The sequence below is a fragment of the Aethina tumida genome, chromosome 6 (genome assembly GCF_024364675.1).
Source record: "Aethina tumida isolate Nest 87 chromosome 6, icAetTumi1.1, whole genome shotgun sequence".
NCBI lineage: Eukaryota > Metazoa > Arthropoda > Insecta > Coleoptera > Nitidulidae > Aethina > Aethina tumida.
The window spans coordinates 906,963-928,778 of record NC_065440.1 but is presented as its reverse complement, the minus strand read 5'-3'; the positions used below and the strand labels follow the sequence as shown (position 1 = coordinate 928,778).

At 27.0% G+C, this 21,816-nt stretch overlaps 1 protein-coding gene and 1 long non-coding RNA gene across 2 annotated transcripts; both read left to right on the top strand.

Moving 5' to 3' along the window:
• The first annotated feature begins 474 nt into the window (after window positions 1-474).
• LOC126266023 (uncharacterized) lies at window positions 475-20,265 on the top strand. The gene is made up of 2 exons (XM_049969301.1): window positions 475-515; window positions 19,324-20,265. Exon 2 carries the CDS (start codon window positions 19,347-19,349, stop codon window positions 20,235-20,237), a length of 891 nt encoding a protein of 296 aa, XP_049825258.1. The 5' UTR covers window positions 475-515; window positions 19,324-19,346; the 3' UTR covers window positions 20,238-20,265.
• LOC126266060 (uncharacterized) lies at window positions 10,187-11,202 on the top strand. The gene is made up of 2 exons (XR_007548536.1): window positions 10,187-10,321; window positions 10,380-11,202. It is a non-coding gene; the product is annotated as an uncharacterized LOC126266060 (long non-coding RNA).
• Window positions 20,266-21,816: the final 1,551 nt, after the last annotated feature.

Sequence of the window (21,816 nt, the reverse complement as noted above, 5' to 3'; positions counted from 1 at the left end):
ATGAATACATTGTTAAGCACTTAAATTTTACTTAAGATATAAAATAATAATTAAACTGTGTATATTCATTTTTGTTAACGCATAATTGACAAATATAAATCAACGAACGTTTAATGGATATTATTTTCTAAAAACAAAATTTTTATTAAGAATAATTCAAACAATTCTTTCAGACTTTAAAACAAAGTCTGATTAATAGAAAAACGACAGTGAATTTCGCGAATTTCATATGTTCAAGTTTGTGTAACGTTTGCTATAAAACACTTTTTTATTTCGCGGCTAATGTAAACATAAACATGCGGGTCCCCTCTAGTAACGACCCGAGCCCGAAAAACCGAATCTTGCCGAGTCCAAAGGCACCGAACTTGTCTAACGAAAATATAAAGTTCGTAGAATGTCCGTTTCCGAAATGGCCACACTGGAGCAACCCCCCACTAAATAGCGATTGCTCAGTTTAGGTTGTTCTATGGTCGTTGGTGGATCACTCGATGAACCGAAATCTACGCAATTGATCGGTACGAGTCTAATCCAATCCACTCAGTTTTAAGGTTAGCAGAAACCACTTTATTACATTCTTAACATGTATTTTAGTGTAAATCAGACAATTTTGTATATAGACTGTTTTAGTTCATACATCTAGTAAAAAAAATCAGAATATTTAATGAGAGTTGTAATATTTTATTTTTTATGTTGTTGTTAAAGAAATATCAATTAAACTAAATACAATTCAAACTTCAAGTTAAATTATTTAAGGTTTGTGAGCATTTATTTTTCTATTCATAAATATGTTCAACTGTTTACAAGTCATATATGTACGGTCAGCGACAGATCTGTTGTTACACTTTTAAGGCTATATTGGCTTGCAGCAGTGTGGCCATTCAGCAAACCGTACCCCTCTGAACTTGATATTTTTGTGAGACATGTTCGGCACCTTTGGACTCGGTACGGTTCGGTTTCTGAATCGGAACGGAACTGCTTGGACCCACATGTTTATAATACATGTGTAGTAGCGATAATTTGAATTAATATATAATTCGTGATATTCACAGTCGTTGGATACTTTTGTTGTTAAAAGCAGTTTCGTAATCTAATCTCTTTATTAATCAGGCTTAGTTTCAGATTGTGGCGAATTGTTTGAATTGTTCTTAATAAAAACTATGTTTTAAGAAAGTAAAAACCATAAAACATTCGTAAATTTATACATAAATTATCTATTATACGTTACTAAAGATTAATTTACTTCAATGATAAAATGGTATATAAAGATTGTAATTATATTTTTATATCTTGAGTAAAATTTAAGTACATTATAATAATTATTTAATAAAACGCAGGATTAAAACTAAGTCTTACATGATATTTAATTTAATAATAAAACTATCTTAGACCTAACTAGCATAACAAATGTAAAATTAAATATTTATTATAAGTTTGTACACAAATGTAGTATTTGGAATATTTTTATTACAAATACATCAATTAATATAAACAAAGTACAAATACTTTTAAAGTATTGGACAAATATGATAGCTAAGACTGCCAGAAGATACATTTGGATGTTCGATCAGTTTCGAGATACACGTATATGAACAAATTTTAATTGTTTCTTGTTTTTCACAATATTCTCCATGAAGATTGACACAATTTTTTATGTGAACCAAAACAGAGAGGGGAAAGTGTAAACCCTTCTCCGGGTGCCGATCCGGAGATCATAACCAAATGGGAACCATATGGGGGAAAGGGCGTATATATGACATATACGGGTGAGCCAAACCAGAAGACGGGACTGACAAAGATGCCAGCCCCCTGTCAACTGGTTCCGGAAGAACAAGCCCAATCTGAGGAAGGTCCTAGAACCTCCCTGGGTGAGGATTGGGCTTGCAGTTTGATCCGAGGGCTTCCCGCCACCACTGGCTTGTGGAGCGGTACTGCCCGAAGATGTAAAATATTATAAGTTTACCATTATGTATTTCATTTCCACTATAATAAAAGTAAATTATTTCAACTTATAAAATGATTCTTTATTAAAACAGGCAAATAATTATATTTAATTATATTGTTTGGTTCAAATTAATTTAAAGTTTTTGTTTAATATTTAAATTAAATACAACATTTATTTTTAATCAACATGTTTTTTTAATATTAACATTTGAAATCAGTTCAATTAAACAAACTTAATAATTCAGTAAATAATTTGAAGTTCTTCAAATATAAAATAAAATTTCTCTTTTGGTTTTCATTAATTTGAACTAAATTGTTATTATGATTATTATTGAACGAGTCGTGCTGTGGAATTAATAAAGTCTATACCAAATTTATTCTAAAAAGTACCAATGTTTAAGATTCACCAGTAATTTTATAATTGAATATTATTTTCCACACTTTAGATATAAAATAAATGTTTGTCCTTTTTCATAGTCCTAAAAACGCATAATATGATATCTGCAATAATGTGCCTACAAATATATTTAACCTTTACTTATTCTGTAACTATATAATTATTTTTAATAGTTTGCATTAATTTGTATTAAACAATTTATAATTTAATGAACAATTTGTACAGTGAACAATATTAATATTAACAAAACGGATAGTTAAATTATTTTATTGTATAAGATTATTTTAATAATTATATAATATATTTTTACAATTAATTTAACCATAAATAAATATTGATTGTTTATTATATTATTAATTTCATAATTATATTGAAACAAAAATGTAATAACTAATACTAAAAACAGCATGCGTATCCACGGCAGTCACGTTTCGATTCGGAAACCGAACGTGGTGAACGAAAACGAGCACTCCAAAATCGTCTTAGACCCGAAAAAGTCGGTTTGCTGAATGGCCACACTGGCTTGCAGTGAGTCTGTGGGAGTTGAAAGGAGAGTATTACAAACTGTCGAAAGTGTTCAAATGCGACAATAAAAAATAAATGTATTCAGATGTATTGTAGCAGTAGACTCGCATTATTATTAAGAGTGGCGTCTCCCTTTGTTAAATTTACCTATACAAATGCCGTCGACGACTTGGAACAAAACACAAAAACTACGCAATAACTATATTACAAATTTTAGGTGTAGATTAATAAATGTTTGATCCTTGATATGACATAGTTTTGAAGTCATAATATTCTTTAATATCATAGATATTAATAATCAAACTTGGGTCATTTTCTACCATGTTTGTACAGCAAATAACTCAAAATATAAAGAATATTTTGGTAAATGAAATATGTCATGTCAAAGCGTAGATATTTAACAAGACTGTACAGTGACAATTTTGCGATAAAAATATTGCAAATTTTAGATTTGCTCCAAATTAGCAAAATAATAAAATTTTATATGTAAACCGAATAATCACAGAAATCTGTTAGTATAAATGATTGTGGCATAGGATGGGGATATGTTAAGTGTTATTATTCATAGATGGCCTATTAACTGGACATATTCAGAAAAATTGTACATTTTTATACCATTTATTATAGCAATAAAATTTAGAAACCCTGTTTTATAATTGTGCTACTAATTTCAGAATTACAAACAGGCCACATGTAAGAAAGCCACTAACGTGAATCTGTACCGCCCGTGGAATTCAAAATTAATACACATTTTTTAAAAAAATTATAAAAGTTAATTGATTATTCATCATTAATCAAATTTATGTGATATATTTTTATCTCATTATTTAAATAGTTTTTGTCAAATTATTCAAATGGTACATTTTTTACCTAGAAATCTAAACAGAAAATTCTGCTTATTGTTCAATATAATAAATTAAAGTCAAAATACTTTTTATATACAATATTTTTGGGCTTATAATTACAGTAAACTAATGCGTAAACTTGGTAATTTGAATGGAGTTTATAAGAATGGAGCGCAGTGAAACAAATTATTTTAAAAATTATTCTATTAAATTATCATTTTTTTTGTTCTCTTTTCCTGATGTATGGCGCATCTAAACATTTTAAATTTCGCCGTCTTCTATTTAATAACCTAAAGTTTATTTTTTGGTCCTGAATATTCAATAAAATAGGACAGATTAGCTTCAATAATATTTAATTGACCTTGTATCTGAAAGTAATATTCGTGATATTTCCTAAGTTCTATATTATTGTATTTCATTGCCAAATTGGGTATTTGTTTTCTTATAATCGCCTCTTCTAATGAACATTCAGTGTTGAAGGTCTTCCACAATTTCGTCCTCAGAAATAGTTTCTGAAAATTTATTATAAAAATACACAATATACTTTAAAAAAATTTGATACCATCAGGTGAATCTTCTAAATATCAATGAAGAACATCTACAAAATAAACCAGCAGTCTTTACAATTTTATTGTATTCTTCAATTTTTTTATTGCTGTCGATTCATTAATTTTCCCGTACTTCGTAGCTTCTGTAGAAAAATTATTTCTTCTAAAAACTTTTTTAACTATTGCCACGAGATGTCCATTCTTTTAATTTTACAACACATCCAAAATTAGAAGCAGTAAGCTGGTGCATTCTTAGCGTTAAATAATTTGAATTGTTAAATTGCCCAATTGTTTTTTTCATTTATTTTAAATTGTTCTTCTTTCCGAAAACTTGATAGTAGGAAAGGAAACTTGTTAAAAGGTTGAAACGTTCGAGCAAATTCTGTATTGCTGTTGATGTCACTATCTGAAAGTAGCAAATATACACGGTTTTGGCACTTTCTAGAATTAATATTATATATTAATATTATTGTATATTATAATATTTATAAATATTTATTTATGGTTAAATTAATAGTAAAAATATATTATATAATTATTAAAATAATCTTATATAATAAAATAATTCTGAGAGAAATATTATGAATTTGATTTCAAACACAAGTGTATTAATTAAATAAGCGTTTTGTTAATATCAATGTAATATAATATAATACCGTACAAATTGTTCATTAAATTCTAAATTATTTAAAACAAATATAGTGTATGAACGTGCATATTTCAAATATATCATATATTTAATCTAACTACTAGAAATAATTTTGTAGTAACAGAATAAGTAAATGTTAAAAATTAACAATATAATTGTAAGAACATTATTGCAGATATCAATTACGTTTTTATAATATTCAATTACAAAATTGTTGGTAAATATTAAACATTAGTACTTCTTAATTAATATAGTCTATACTAAATTTATTCTAATTCCACAGCACGACTGTTTCAATATTATTAATAATAACAATTTAGTTCAGGTCAATAATAATAATAATATAATAATAAATATAATTTTTAAAATTTTAGAATTTCAGATTTCAGAATTATTAATTTAATTTAATTAAACTAATTTCAAATGTTAAAATTAAATATATATATATATATATACATATATATACATATATACATATATATATATATATATATATATATATATATATATATATATATAAACAAAAATAATATATATTAAACGAAAACTATAAGTTAATTTTAACCAAATAATATAATAAAATAAAATTATTCGACTGTTTTAATAAAAAAAACATTTTATAAATTTACTTTTATCATAATGGAATGAATAATTTATATTTAATTTATTAATAAATAGCTGATAAATGTAAAATCTTTACCTTATAGAAATATAGAATGACCTCTAATTAGGTTGCACATCTATTTGGTATAGAATGTATTAATTTTACATCACGACTAGTTCAATGATAATAATAACAATTAATAAGGGTAATACAGGTTAATAAAAACTAAAAGAGAAAAAAGTATTTATTTGATTGAACTGATTTTAAATATTAATATTATATATAGATATTTTGAAAAACATAGATTGTGTTTAATTTAAATATTAAACGAAGACTTTTTATTATATTATATTTTTTACGAACCATTGCTTTACTGTTTGAGTTCTGTGTTTTGAATCATTATTCTTCTACGTTAAAGGCATATTTATCTTGTCCTACATTTTAGTGTTTCCATCGTCGTGCTTCACAGTATCTATATTTTCAGAATTAAATACTTCATTTTTTCCTCATCTAACATAATGTTTTCCATCAGATTCATAAACATTTATTTTTATTTCATCACTAAACAAAATAATGAAGATAACTTCATTTGTTAAGGTTGTTTCCTTAAAATTGTAACAATGACACATTTATAATAATTTAATGCTTTTTCAATGAATGAGTAATTTTTCTTTCGATTTCACTATTAAAGAGTATGAGCCTTTCTGGAGTGAAATGTTTCGCACGACCCATGTTTGCTCCGTCAATTTTAAATGATATATAAAAATAATTCATTATAAATATGTATCATGAATAAATAACCGGGACAACAACGTAAATAAAGACACTATTAGTTGTGTGTTCATCAAATGTTTCATAATCGCCTGAAACCAATTACAATATTAAAATACAATAACTAACAATTTGTTAAGAATGCATTATACGTTTAATACTATAATATATAATAATATAATATAATATAGTATACGTAATATTTTATTTTAAACAGATAAAAAAATTCACATACAACTTTTTCGTGTGTGATTTTGTAAACCACTTTCTATGGTTACACAAACTATGAAAAATTGAACCGATCATCATGTTTTTTAATAATGTAAGGTATAATTTTCTGATTAATTAACTTTCTTAAAAGTACCCTTCCGATTCGTCTACATAGGCAATCCACTATTTTTGTTTTTTTATTTCTGATACTAAAAAATTGGTTCATAGACGCCCCAAAGATGAGCTTTTAATTTAAGAGTGGCGTCTCCCTGTGTTAAATTCCCTATACAAACGCCGTCGACGACTTGGAGCAAATCTCAAGAATTACGCAATCAATTTATTTCAAATTATGGGTGTGGATGTTTGATCTTTGACATGACATAGTTTTAAAGTCGTAATATTATTATTATCATTTTCAACCATTTTTGTACAGCAAATAACTCAAAAAATAAAGAATATTTTGGTAAATGAAATATGTCATATCAAGGCTTAGATATTTAACAAGACTGTACAGTGACAATTTTCTGAGAAAAATATTGCGTTTTTTAAATTTGCTCCAAATTATCAAAATAATAAAATTTCATACGTAAACCGAATAATCATAGAAATCTGTAAGTATAAGTGATTGTGGCGAAGGAAGTGTCATGTGGTCCACTCATTATTCATAGATGGCCTATTGAATGGACGTATTCAGGAAAATTGTACATTTTTATACCAGTTATTATAACAATAAAATTGAGAAACTCTTTGATTCATAATACTACTAATTTCAGAATTACAAATTGGCCACATGTAATAAAGCCACTGGCATGTGAGTCTGTATCACAAGAAATTCAAAAATAATATATATTTTTTTAAAATATTGATAATTGATTATTCATCATTAATCAAATTTATGTGATGTAAATATATATTTTAATCTCATTATTTAAATAGTTATCAAATTATTTAAATAGTAAATTTTTAACCTGGAAATCTAAACAGGAAATTCTGCTTATTGTTCAATATAATATAATACGATACAATTTTCATTATCTGATAAATTAAAATTAAAACACTTTTTATATACAATATTTTTTGATGTATAATTGCAGTAAACTAATACGTAAACTTTGTTATTTGAATGGAATTTATAGGAATTTAACATAGTGAAACAAATTATTTTATAAATTAATATTTTATTAAATTGACATTTTTTGTTCTCTTTTCCTGCGCTTCTCTGATGTAGGGTGAATCAAAACATTTTAAATTTCGCCCTCTTCTATTTAATAGTATCTCTTGTCCTAGACAATTAAAATAGAATCTTTCTAATTTCGAAAGCATTTTGTTATTCCAAAAATTCGTCTTTATGAATTACTTCAACGAGAAGTTAATTTTTTGGACCTGAATATACAATAAAATAGCACATATTAGTTCCAATAATATTTAATTGATTTTATATCTGAAAGTAATATTCTATAAGTTCTATATTATAACCGTCTCATAAGAACACTTGACTTGCACAATTTCGTCTTCAGAAATAATTCCTGAAATTATAAAAATACACAATATAATTTAAAAATATCCATGAAGAACATCTACAAATAAACCAGCAGGCTTTACAATTTTATTATATTCTTCTTCAAATTTTTTTATTGCTACCGAATCATTAATTTTCCCGTAATTCGTAGCTTCTGTAGAAAAATTATTAATTTTTTTGACTATAATGTCACAAGATTCTTTTAATTTTAACATCACTAAAATTAGAAGCAGTAAGCCGGTGCATTTATTAATAATAATCATCTCGTTCTAAAAGATTATCCACAATATATGATCCTATTTTCTTCAGTTTCCTGTTTCTTAGTTCAAGTAAATGTAAACTTTTGATTTTTTTTTTAGACCAAGAAGCAAATCTACGCGTGTTTGGCATTTTCTAAAATTAATATTGCTTTTATTTTATTATTGTATACTGTAATATACTATAATATATAATCATACATGCTTCTTTGATTTTAAATTTCATATAAAAATTATGTGTCACATGATTTTCCAATTTTATAAAGTCTAAGTTAATTTAACTACATAATACAAAAGAGCTCAAAGACAAATTATGTAACAACACGAAAAAAATAATAGAAATAATTCAAGAATATTAATGTTTTAGGTGTACCAATAATATGAACAAAAAAAAAACTATATATGTATTTAATAAAAAAAGAAAAAAAAACGAACTATCATTTATTTTAAATACACTAAAGTCGATTTGAAATGAACATAATACATTCTTCAAATAAATCAATCTTTATTCATAATTTCACGGGGAGAAAAACCAACAACAAACAATGAACGCGGAACACAAATCCATCCAGATACAAGTGAAAGTTAATTAATTAATTGATGACATGAATTAACAAATATACATAACACATACGAAACAATAATACAGCAATATAAAAACAAAAATTGAATAAAAAACTTACCTTTAAAAGTTTATAACAAATTATACTTTGTTTGACGACTAAAATATGACTAATTTGTTTCTCTGCTTGAAACTGATGTTTCTTCAACCACCAAAACTGGACTAAAATTTCTAAGTCAAGTACTACTCGAACAGAAAAATTCCATCTGTTTTGTTATCATATTTCCCTTAAATTTCGACACATAAAATTACACGCAGATTACATGCACTGATTTGTATAACTCATCACTCTGAGGGTGCGAAAGTAAGAGTATGAAGTGAATACAAATTCAGAGCTAGAGTCACTATTAACTTTTTTTTTAATTAATAATAGATTTTAAATCGACTTCCGTATTTGTATATCGTATATTTGTTTATATGATAAAATGTGATTGATTTACAACTAACTATAATACAAAATATCACAAAACTTATTAGTTTTATATTATATATATTATTGTATTTATATATTAATTTTATATAATTTTTATTAATAAAAATATATTAAGAATTCATAAAAAAGAAAGTATCACAAAACTTATTGGCACTAATAAAAATTTAATAACTGTATACGTTATTATATTTTTGATGTATATTATTGTATTATATATTAATTTTATATAATTTTTATTAATAAAAATATATTAAGAATTCAATACTATAAAAAAGTAGTAAATATTATAAAATGACCAACATATATTATCGTAAGAAATTAAACGGTTTTACAAAACAAGTCTTCAGTGGTTGGTTAATCGATAACTCTAACCATTTAGAAGATATTTCCAATCGAATCCCAATGTGTACTGATTTTAATAGTCTTTTAATAAATATTTTAAATTTATCCATTTAGGTCATAAATTTTGAATATGTTCTTAAAAATTTGAGTCTATTTAGACATAGTAACAGTTTCTAAGTTATGTAGTATCTTTTGTTTTGGAATATATTCCTTCCATTCAATATTTTCATTTATTTTCATAATTTTGTTTTTATTTCAATTTATTATCGTGATTTAATACTTTTCAACGGATTTATTTACAAATAAAAAACTTTATTTTTCTCTTTTTGTCAAGCATTCAGTTTCCTACAAGAAATATAAATAGAAATTTTCAGTTCGATCAATTAATGACGCGATATGGATTTTTTCACATGGAAAACTGAGATGGAAAAGACCTTGGGGTCTACCACGAACCCATGTGACATATCTCACCCGGTGAGTTAACTCACTTCCGAAATCAACGTGGCAACAGCGCAATTTCGTGTTTATATTTGGTAAATTTTAGGGGAATTCATATTTTAGGTTAATTTATATTTACAAATTTAAAATTTGACATCCAAACAAAATTCATACAAGTGCAAAAAATAATGTTTAATTAACTTGAAATGGTTAAAGAAAGGTTTGTGTATATTTTGATCATTAAAATATAATTTGTGAACTATCAATTTGTTTATTAGGTGTGCAAGTTTGAAATGTTTTTCTATCAAGAGTCCGTACAAAATATTGAAGCAAAAGATAATCGCAAACAACTGCTTTGTTGGTAGGACTCCCCGTTACAATACAACATATTCATTTAGTTCTTTATGAATTAATAAGATATTTTGTTTTATATTTTTTCGTGGTAAACATGACGAATGTTGAGCCAAATAAACAGCATTTGTGGTCTGTGATATTTTTTTTGTTTAATCAAAGAGAAAGGCATAGGAAAGTGATTAAATTCTTATCGAGACTTACGGTAATCGTGATGTAACCATTAAGTGGCGATTTCAATGTTATTGTCAAAAAATACGAAAATCGACCAAAGAAGTTTCAAAATGAATTACAAGTATTATTGGACAAACATGATATACAAATACAACAAATGATGGTGGAGGAGTTGAATGTTACCCGGTAAACCATTTCCGATCGCCTGAAAGCCATAGAAAAGATTCAAAAGGTATTAAAATGGATTTCACACAAACTGAAGGAATAACGAAAAACTACGTGACATGATACTTTTACGCCATAACGAAAGGGTATCACAATCAAAAATTAATATACTTTGAAATTTTCAAAGATAAAAAATAATGGGTAATGGGTAACGCCATCAACATTGAGTGCGAGATCGGATAGGTTTGGGTAGATGAAGATGTAATGTGTGCGGTGGGATCCGAAAGTACTAGTGAACTACGTCCGTTCCCGACAACAAATGATCAATGGAGTTCAATGGAAGATGAAGTTCTTGTTTGGAATGGTACCCATAAATTTCTTGAGAGATGAGCTAAATATATAGAAAAAGAGCGCCGATACTTTGATTAAAATCCAATCTTGTCATTGTTCTCTCGTCCCAATCCAATGTATGTGCCCAAATACATTTTCAATGCAATTTAATTTTCCGGGATGTATGGTGGTGACATTTGAAATATCTAGAGTTGTCCCACATATCTGCAATTTTGTCAATAATTGATGATGTCTTTAATAAGTAAGCATAATTATTGATGGATTGATATCTTTTCAATTCGTACAAATGCTACATGTGTGCAAACAGTACGTTTTGTGATTTCTGCGAAATTATATTTTTCAGAAAAAACAAGAATATATACATTATAATGTTGTACTTACAATTAAGTTTTACTATTTATCTTTTTTCTATAAATGTTTAACTCTTCAACATTTTGAAGATATCCTTCTTATCTTGAGTGTTAATAAGTTAAGCTGATGTATCAATGTATTTTTTACTTTTTGAAGCAATTACTAATGGGAAACTTATAAACTAATTACATATGATATCTACTTGAAAACTAACTGAGGTATAAAAACACAAAGCTGCAAGTAGCTACAATTTTCAAATTATATATTAACAAATGAAGTATAAAATTAAATTTACCTTACACAGGTAAACCTTTGGTGTTGAGTTAAGGATTTATAAATAGATGGAATATTTCAACAATATATGAAAGATATCTATTAGTACCCCACACAACTTAATAAACTCTACCTCACTTAATTATATGATACATTGTACAGAATAAATTAAATTTTATTCGTTAAGGTTTGACAATCTTAATTGAAAACACAATCAAATCATTTGTTTTATTAATACCTAATAAACAACGGAATTATTGTATATCAAATATTTTTTATTGCTACTGACGTAACATGGTCATAATAGATCAAAAAAATATATAATATCAACAAAACATTCAACTTGAACTCACGACAAAATAACCTAAATTTAAAACTTTATATATTCCTAATTGATGTAAATAAATATAATAATGTCTTTAAAACACTCAAGGTATCAATATACCGTATCAAAAGTGATGAACGTGTCTACTCGCATATTGAGACGGAACATCAATACCCCTTTGTAAACAAAAAGGAAAGATATACATGCAATTATGTGGGCGGGCCGAACTGACTGGAGGGGATCATTTGGTTTTGCTGCGTTTAGCATGCGGTTCGTCTCCGCAGACGTTGTTTCTAGTATATTTTATTTAATTTTTGAAATACATTTTTATTTTGAAAAAAGTAGTTTATTTTTAAAATACTTATTTTTGTTTTTGATATACCCTCAAAAAATATTTCATTTTACAGATTGAAAATTATACAAAGTTACGGAATTTAAATGGAGCATCCGAAGAACTCGAACTACATCCCTGCGCATACGGAGAGTTACTAAATGCATTCGCAAAGATAAATTTACATTGTGCGCCGGCGCGCACCAGCACGGCGCATTGTCTCTGAGAGTAGGGATTCTTACTACCGGGCAAAACTTTACTCTCTTTGTCGTGCATCCATCTCTTACACCATCCAGACACGAAGAGCATTTTTCGTACTGTATATCAAGAAATCCACATAATCCGAACTCACGCAAACTGTGACAAATCTCACTCACTCAACACCAACCGTGTAAAGTCACCGGTTTTGGGTGAGATATCTCAGCTGTAATACAAGTCACCGGCATTGTAAAAGGCGCTTGGACACCCCTACAAGAATAACGTCATTCGAACCGAATAAAATATCTCATAGATTTTCGTAGAAGTTCTCCTGGACTTTTTTTATTACCAAGTAATAATTTATTAATACAATGATTCAATTATTTTAATTATTTTGGACTTTATAGTGGAGAAAATATTGTAAACAAAGACGAAATGCGCTGTTGCCACATTGATGTCATAAGTGAGTTAACTCACCGGGTGAGTTATCTCACATATGCTATTAAAATTAAGAGCTCATCTTTGAAGATCATTTTTTAAAGATGCAAGTTAAACAAATATATATATATATATATATATATATATATATATATATATATATATATATATATAGAAATTATTAAAATTATTTATTTTTATTTATCTTCTGTCGGTCTTAGTTATCATATTTGTCCAATTCTTTGATAGCATTTTTACAATGTTAATTAATTGACGTATTTGCAATAAGAAAATTCTGAATATTACATGCATGTAGAGTTAGTTTTAATCCTAGTATTTAGTCACTTAGTAGTACTATTTTGTTTTATTTTACTTTTATTTTATAGTATTAGTAATAAACTACTTTGAATAATTTCTCCTTTTTCTTAAATAGCTTTAAATCTATGTAATATATATATAATAAATAATAATATATTAACTATTTTTTAAAGCTAATAAGTTTTGTGATATTTTATCGTATAGTTAGTTGTAAACCAATCACATTTTATCATATAATCAAATATAATAAATACGTTATACAAATACGGAAGCCGATTTAAAATCTATTATTAGTTAAAAAAATGGTCTCAAAGTTAATCGTGACCCTAGCTCTGAATTTGTATTTACTTCAAACTCTTACTTTCTCATCCTGAAAGTGATGAGATATACAAATCAGTGCATGTAACCTGCATGTAATTTTTTGTGTCGAAAATAGTGAAATGTAATCACAAAACAGATGGATTTTTTCTGTTCGGGTAGTACATGACTTAGAAATTTTAGTTCAGTTTTGGTGGTTGAAGAACATCAGTTTCAAACAGAGAAACAAATTAGTCTTATTTTAGTCATCAGACAAAGTGTAATTTGTTAGAAACTTTTAAAGGTAAGTTTTTTATTCAATTTTAGTTTTTATATTGCTGTATTATTGTTTCGTATGTGTTATGTATATTTGTTAATTCATGTCATTAATTAATTAATTAATTAATTAATTTTTACTTGTATCTGTCACAATTTTGATATTTCATATTTTTGTATCCTTGGTTTTCCATTGGAAGCGTCTGGATGGATTTGTATTTTCCGTGTTCATTGTTTGTTGTTAGTTTTTCTCCCCGTGAAATTATGAATAAAGATTGATTTATTTGAAGAATGTATTATCTTCATTTCAAATCGGCTTATTATGTATTTAAAATAAATATTACTTTTTCGTGTTGTTACATAATTTGTCTTTGAGCTCTTTTGTATTATGTAGTTAAATTAACTTAGACTTTATAAAATTGGAAAATCAAGTGGCACATAATTTTAATATGAAATTTAAAATAAAAGGTATATTAATTTTAGAAAATGCCAAAAACGCGTAGATTTGCTTTTTGGTCTAAGAAAAAAATCAAAAATTTACATTTACTTGATCTAAGAAACAGGAAACTGAAGTAATAATAATATATTATTATATTGTGGATAATCTTTTAGAACGGGATGATAAGTATAACGAATCTACCCAATGTTCACAATTTATTTTAAATGATATTAGTTCAATTCAAGATTACTAAAAAAGAACAATTTAAATAAATGAAAAAGCAATTGGCAATTTAACAACCCAAATTATTATTAATAAATGCACCGGCTTACTGCTTCTAATTTTGGTGACGTTAAAATTAAAAGAATCTTGTGACATTATAGTTAAAAAAAATAATAATTTTTCTACAGAAGCTACGAATTACGTGAAAATTAATGATTCGGTAGCAATAAAAAAATTTGAAGAAGAGTACAATAAAATTGTAAAGCCTGCTGGTTTATTTGTAGATGTGTTTCATGGATATTTATAAATTATATTGTGTATTTTTATAATTAAATTTTTATATTTTCAGAAATTATTTCTGAAGACGAAATTGTGGAAGTCAAGTGTTCTTATGAGACGCTTATAAAATCAATTAAATATTATTGGAAATAATCTCTGCTATTTTATCGTATATTCAGGTCCAAAAAATAAACTTCTTGTTGAAGTAATTCATAAAGACGAATTTTTGGAATAACAAAATGCTTTCGAAATTAGAAAGATTCTATTTTTAATTGTCTAGGACAAAGGATGCTATTAAATAGAGGAAAGTGAAATTTAGAATGTTTTGATCCACCCTGCATCAGAGAAGCGCATGAAAAGAGAACAAAAAGATGTCAATTTAATAAAATATTAATTTTTAAAGTAATTTGTTTCACTACGTTACATTCCTATAAATTCCATTCAAATTACAAAGTTTACGCATTAGTTTACTGTAATTATACATAAAAAAATATAGTATATAAAAAGTGTTTTGATTTTAATATATCAGAAAATGAAAATTGTATTGTATTATATTATATTGAACAATAAGCAGAATTTCCTGTTTAGATTTCCAGGTTAAAAATTTACTATTTAAATAGTTTGATAACTATTTAAATAATGAGATTAAAATATATATTTATATCACATAAATTTGATAAATGATGAATAATCAATTATCAATATTTTTTAACAATATATATATTTTTGAATTTCTTGTGTGATACAGACTCACATGTCAATGGCTTTTCTTACATGTGGCCACTTTGTAATTCTGAAAGTAGTGGTATTATGAATTAAAGAGTTTCTAAATTTTATTGCAATAATAACTGGTATAAAAATGTATAAATTTCCCTGAATACGTCAATAGGACATCTATGAATAATGAGTGAAACACATGACATACCCCCCTTCCTCCTCCACAATCACTTATACTTACAGATTTCTATGATTTTCGGTTTACGTATGAAATTTTATTATTTTGCTAATTTGGAGTAAATATAAAAAACGCAATATGCATACGCATAGTGGAAGTTTGACAAATAATATCTTTGTTATTAAAGAATATTACGAATTCAAAACTATGTTATGTCAAAGATCAAACATTTGTTAATCCACACCCAAAATTTGAAATAGATTGATTGCGTAGTTTTTGAGATTTGCTCCAAGTCGTCGGCAGCGTTTGTATAGGGAATTTAACACAGGGAGACGCCGCTCTTAAAAAAAAAATAAAAAACATCATATTTATATTAAATTCACTAAATTCAATTTGAAATGAACATAATACATTCTTCAAATAAACCAATCTTTACTTATAATTTCACGGGGAGAAAAACCAACAAAAAACAATGAATACGGAATACAGATAGAGGTGAAATATGAAATAAAATCAAAGTCTGTCACAATAAAAGAAAAAATTAATCAATTGATTACATGAATTGACAAATATACATAACACATACGAAACAATAATATAGAAATGTAAAAAATGAACTTACCTTTAAGAGTTTACAACAAATTACACTTTGACGACTAATTTGTTTTTGTTCTTGAAACTGATGTTCAACCACCAAAACTAATTAATATTAGATATTAAAAAAGGCTATTTCATACCTATAACCTTACCTAATATGATTAAAATAATTAAGAAATAGAAATGAGCTAGATAATTTAGGCACTGTATGAAAAACATCAACAAAATAATCTTTACGTAGAAATTTCATAACCCACTTAACTAGGATACTAAAATACTTCAAATTTGTAATCAAGTGTGGTACGAGGTAATATTAAATATAAAAATACTAAAATATCAAATGCCGTTGGAAAATAAAATATTTAATATTAGGATCAAACAAATGATATCTAAGATGTCGTAAGAAAGTTGTGTAAATAAAAGGCACGTATTTTCAAAAATTTATTTGTTTTTAATGTTTATCTATTAAAATTGTTATTAAACTATTGTAATTCATTTTAACTCCTCTGAAGATTACAATATTTGGTTATTGGAGAATAATTATTATATAATGAAAATCCTTTAATCTGTAGCAAGATTGGTGGTTAGTGGTAGCACACTTTTGACTGGCATCAAAACAAGTTCACTATTTAATACTAACTAATATGTCATCCATCAATTCTTGAGATTATATCTAAATCTTCAAGTAATTATTTCGTCCTTAGTAATCGATAACTGTTGTTTATTGCAGTAAACCACTCATTGGTTGTTTTCAATATTTAAATCCAAACTTCTTTTTTCAAGAATTTTTCAATATTGTATTTCCGATCAACATTTCGATTGGAAAAGACTAAAGAAAGAAAACATGCTTACATTGAAAAAGTAAAATTGTGCTTAAACAATTTGTTCAAATTTTGCAAGTTTATTGTCTTCTAATAAGATATTGACCCGTAATAGAGCATTTATTGAATATAGATACGGAATGTGTTTCAGAACGAGAAATCTGATAAGATAACGCACTTAATGCAGATTTATTTGTGTTAACTTGGTCGCAAACCCTTATGTTAAAGCCTACACTTTGACGTTTAGACATAATTTCGATAATAATTTATTTAAAATTTATTGTGTTAACTGTATACACAATTCCACTAATCATAAAAACTAAAGCATGATCTACTTTTTAGAAGTTTTACTTAGATGACCACAATCTTCGAAACTATAAAATTCTAGTTTCTTAATTTGAAACTAAATTCTAGAACTTTGTCAAATAGTAAGCAACAATTTATCGTTTAATTCGCTAGAAACAAGTTTTAAGTGCTTAAAGAATAATTTGTTAACACCAAACTTCAAACTCAGTTTTACTAAGAAGACTTTTCAGAGTATAAATCGAAAGTAAAGAAAAAAGAATTTGCAAATAACGATATAAGATGCCACTTCATTTTTACATTGAAAATGCGACAGTTTTATCACCAAGAGGTCAACTTTTACCATGAGATTTTTGTTAGAAAATTCATAAATGAGAAGTACTAAAATTTCTTGTAACAACTTCCTTTGCTTTACCAATAAAAACTATATCAATATTTGTACTTTTATCACAGACAAATTTAGAAACATAAAGAATTGTAGAAATTTCTTGAAGGGGTTAATCAAATACAGTTCCCTTGTTTAGAAGAGAACTTTAGTTTTTGATAAGAAAAATCTAAAAGTGAAAAATGACCAGCACGTTATATGTTATTTTATAGAACTTTTAATTTTACAAATTCAGTGATAAACAAATGTGTACAACCATAAACTGAAAATTACTCATAAAAATTCATTGTAAAATACTAGAATAAATAAATATTTATTTATGACAATATATTGCAGTTTTGTATGACGTATATAATTTAAAACTGTTATCTCAAATCGAACTTGAAAATTTTATTGTGTCAATTATATATAACAAAAAAACAAATAAAAAATATTTATACCTAAAAGTAATTTTACGTTGTGAATCTTTAAGGATACATTTCTTCGAGAGGTTATCTAAAACTGTAATATAATTATTATAATTGCTGTACCATGAAAACTTTATGAATTTTGACGAAAGCAATAACTACACAAGAAAGCAATTAATTAATTAAAAAAATCTTTACATCAAATTCGATTATGAACAGAACAGTCTATAAAAATATGGAATGGTGATAGTTAATTAATAGTTATATAAAAAGTCTCTTGGCAAAATAATATTTTCGCAAAGGAATAATAAAACTGACTATACTAACTAAAAGAATTATGTTGTCTAACTGAAGACACTAAATATTACCAGTTTATCTCAGAGATTTTGTAAATTTATATTACCAGTTTACAAAAACATTATAAATTCGCAACGTTACATTCCTCACCACGATGTGGTAACCGCTTCATAACATTTGGCGATTGTGCTTTTTCAAAGGTACTGAACGTCTATTATCGACTGTTGTCTTTTCAACCCTATTCGCTTGACCCCTGGAAAGTTAAGAAGTACCAAACCAACGTACTATAAACTAAGCATAACTAATCATGTTGCCTCTTAGAACGTTGTTGCCATTTTTATATTATTACAGATATGTTTTTCCATAAACCATTTTATCAAAAACCGCAAACATTCTATCAGTTAACACACTATAAGCGGGTCGGGTAAAAATACCCGTCTCGAGAACTGTTGATTGTTAGCAGGCCGGGTAATTTTTACCTTATTGAATGTACTTACTGGGGTGAGATAATTTTACTCTATTGGTTTACATACGGAACTGAAAGATTTATCTCTTATTTTTTGTTATCATTCAACAACTTAGTTTGGATTATTTTGCTACCCGCCTATAGTGTGTTAATATAAAAGGGTAAAACGACCATTTGTTATTGTTATTTTGTTTGTAAGAAATTTCCAATTATAATTAAAAATTTTGGTATTTTTGTAATATTAACCTAATATCTCGTTACAGCAAGTGAACCCAACAACACCACGATGTCTCAATTGTTTATCTACGGACGTACTAGCCGCGGAAACAAAACACTGATGTATCAAGGCTATGAATACGTGAAACACCGTACAACTGCAAGTTCTGTCACCCATTGGCGCTGCGTAAAACGAAGGAGCAACAATTGCAGGTCGATCATGCATACGATGGGGGACAAAGTAGTGCAGAACCCGGGCGAACACACATGCAACAAAACAACGTCGCAAAATCAACTGGTCAATTCGGATATATCCACGTATTCTTTTGAAATTGAGGAACTTTCAGATTCCACTAAACAGCTTGACGCTACATATCCTACGATTCAACTCTTGGTCCAAGAAGTGCCCCAATCACCACTGAAGAAAAATCTTAGTATCCAAGAAAAAAACACATCTACCGAGAAGCCTGAGAGGACACACAAAGGTGTGAGGACTAGGACTCAAGAGTTGGTTCAAGCACAGCTGGAGGAAAACGTGACAAGTGAGCAGTTGTTTACCCCTCCAGTGAAAAATGAGTTCAACTCACAACTTGTGCACGATGAGTTAGAAGTAGCTGCTATAAATATAAAACAGGAGATGTTAACAGAGCAGTCAATTATTTTAGAGTTGGTGGAAGAAAAAAACATAAAGGCTGAAGAATTTAATTTACAAAACAACAACAGTCAAGGGTTAGCTGAAGATGGCAATTTTCCTCCTACTCCTGTGAGTAGTAGAAAAAGGAGAGGAAGCATCGAATCCTTTGACGAGGATGAGTTATTTAACATTCGGTCCAAGGTGGCAAAATTAGACCTACAGATAAAGGAAAAAGAACTAAATTTGGTTAGCTTGAAGACAAGAAACGAGAAACAATGTCACCAATTGAGAAGGAGAATTTTGCTCAATCTACTTAACAATCTTTAATAAATACAAAATAAAATTTTGAAATATATGAGTTTGTATTATTCAAAATTACCCCTGAGAAATCAAGAAAATGAATTAAAGTAACATGAAACAGTCTTATTTTATTTTATAAATAAAGCGTTGTGGGTGAGACAAGTAATATAAAACTATTAACTCAATAACAACAATAATCGATCATACATCTTAATATTATGAATAATAGAATAATGTTGAACTTTTTATCGATCGACTTTTTAAAAACAACTTTATTTTACAATGGCAAGAAAAAGAGGGAAATTACAATTGAAAAATGCTAATTTATAAACTCCATTGTGATAACCAGGAGGTCTCGGATTTCTCTGGTGTCATCGTGTTCAACAATGTAATTTTTGTCTTTGTAGTCCTTGCAACTCCGGTGAAGATTAAATTTGACGTTGGACTGGGATAACTGAAGGTTGTTCCTGGCCTCCTCTGTATTAATTGACCTTTTAAAATACATTATTATAAAATTTTTACACATAGCAGTAAAACGTATAAGAAAGTGAATCCTGAGAGATGATAAATGTTCAGTATTTAAATACTTTTTGATTCGATTTGTTGGATATTATTTGATAATTTCGTGAATTCCGATATTTTAAGTTAATTTGGTGAGGTTTTTTTACTTCTGCAATAAGGAGTTGAAAGTTAGTAAGTTCCCATCATTGAATATTAATGAAGTGGTTCTGGTGTTTAAAAAGGAATGTCCCTTGTATTTTTTTTCTAGATAAATTTTCTAAGAAATGTAGTTTAAATATTTCGGTGTTCGAAAAAACTCCCAGGTAGTGGTTTATTTGGGGAATAAACTCCAGAGTTTCTTGCTTCTTTAACTGGGTATAAGGTTAACTAGGTATTATTTTTCAACATTTTCTATTGACAAGTGATGTTTATGTTATGATGCTTACGACACAAATACTGGTCATTAATGTGGTCACAGATGCTAGAAAGGAATATTAAATCGGAATATGATTTCAATATGTATTTTGAAGGAGAGATGATTTGAAATTTTAAATTTGGAATAAATACAAAGTAGTGTGTTGATATGGGGTAGTACTGAAAAGGGGTAAAGTAAGAAAATATAGTATTACTGTTTTGTTTTGGTTTAATAATTAATTGATGGATGTTTTGAGTTATCGATTAAAATGGTAATTTATCAGGGTAATACGATGCGATTCTGTTGATTTGTTTAAGGGAAATTATACTTGGGTGAATAGCATTAAAATTACAAAAAGATAAAGAATTCTCAATATCCAGAAATATATTCAAAACAATATTAAATAACTGAATGAGTCGATTTAGTGTATTTCCTGCCCATAAAACATCTATATGTTCTTTGGAACCATTTAATAATTTTTGTATAAAATATATATTTTTTGAAATACATTTCTTATTATGTTGAATATCTTCAACAGTCCTGTTGAACTTACGAACGACTTCTATGTTAAAAATAAAATTGATTATTAATTTGATTTTTTTTATGTACTAGAATATAGCCAAAAACTAATGTAGTGTTCAAGTGTGTCTCTGTATTTGCTTCTTTCATTGATCAAGATTTCTGTAATTT

Coding starts and splice junctions, on each gene's coding strand:
- LOC126266023 (XM_049969301.1), top strand. CDS start 19,347: ATGTCTCAATTGTTTATCTACGGACGTACTAGCCGCGGAAACAAAACA.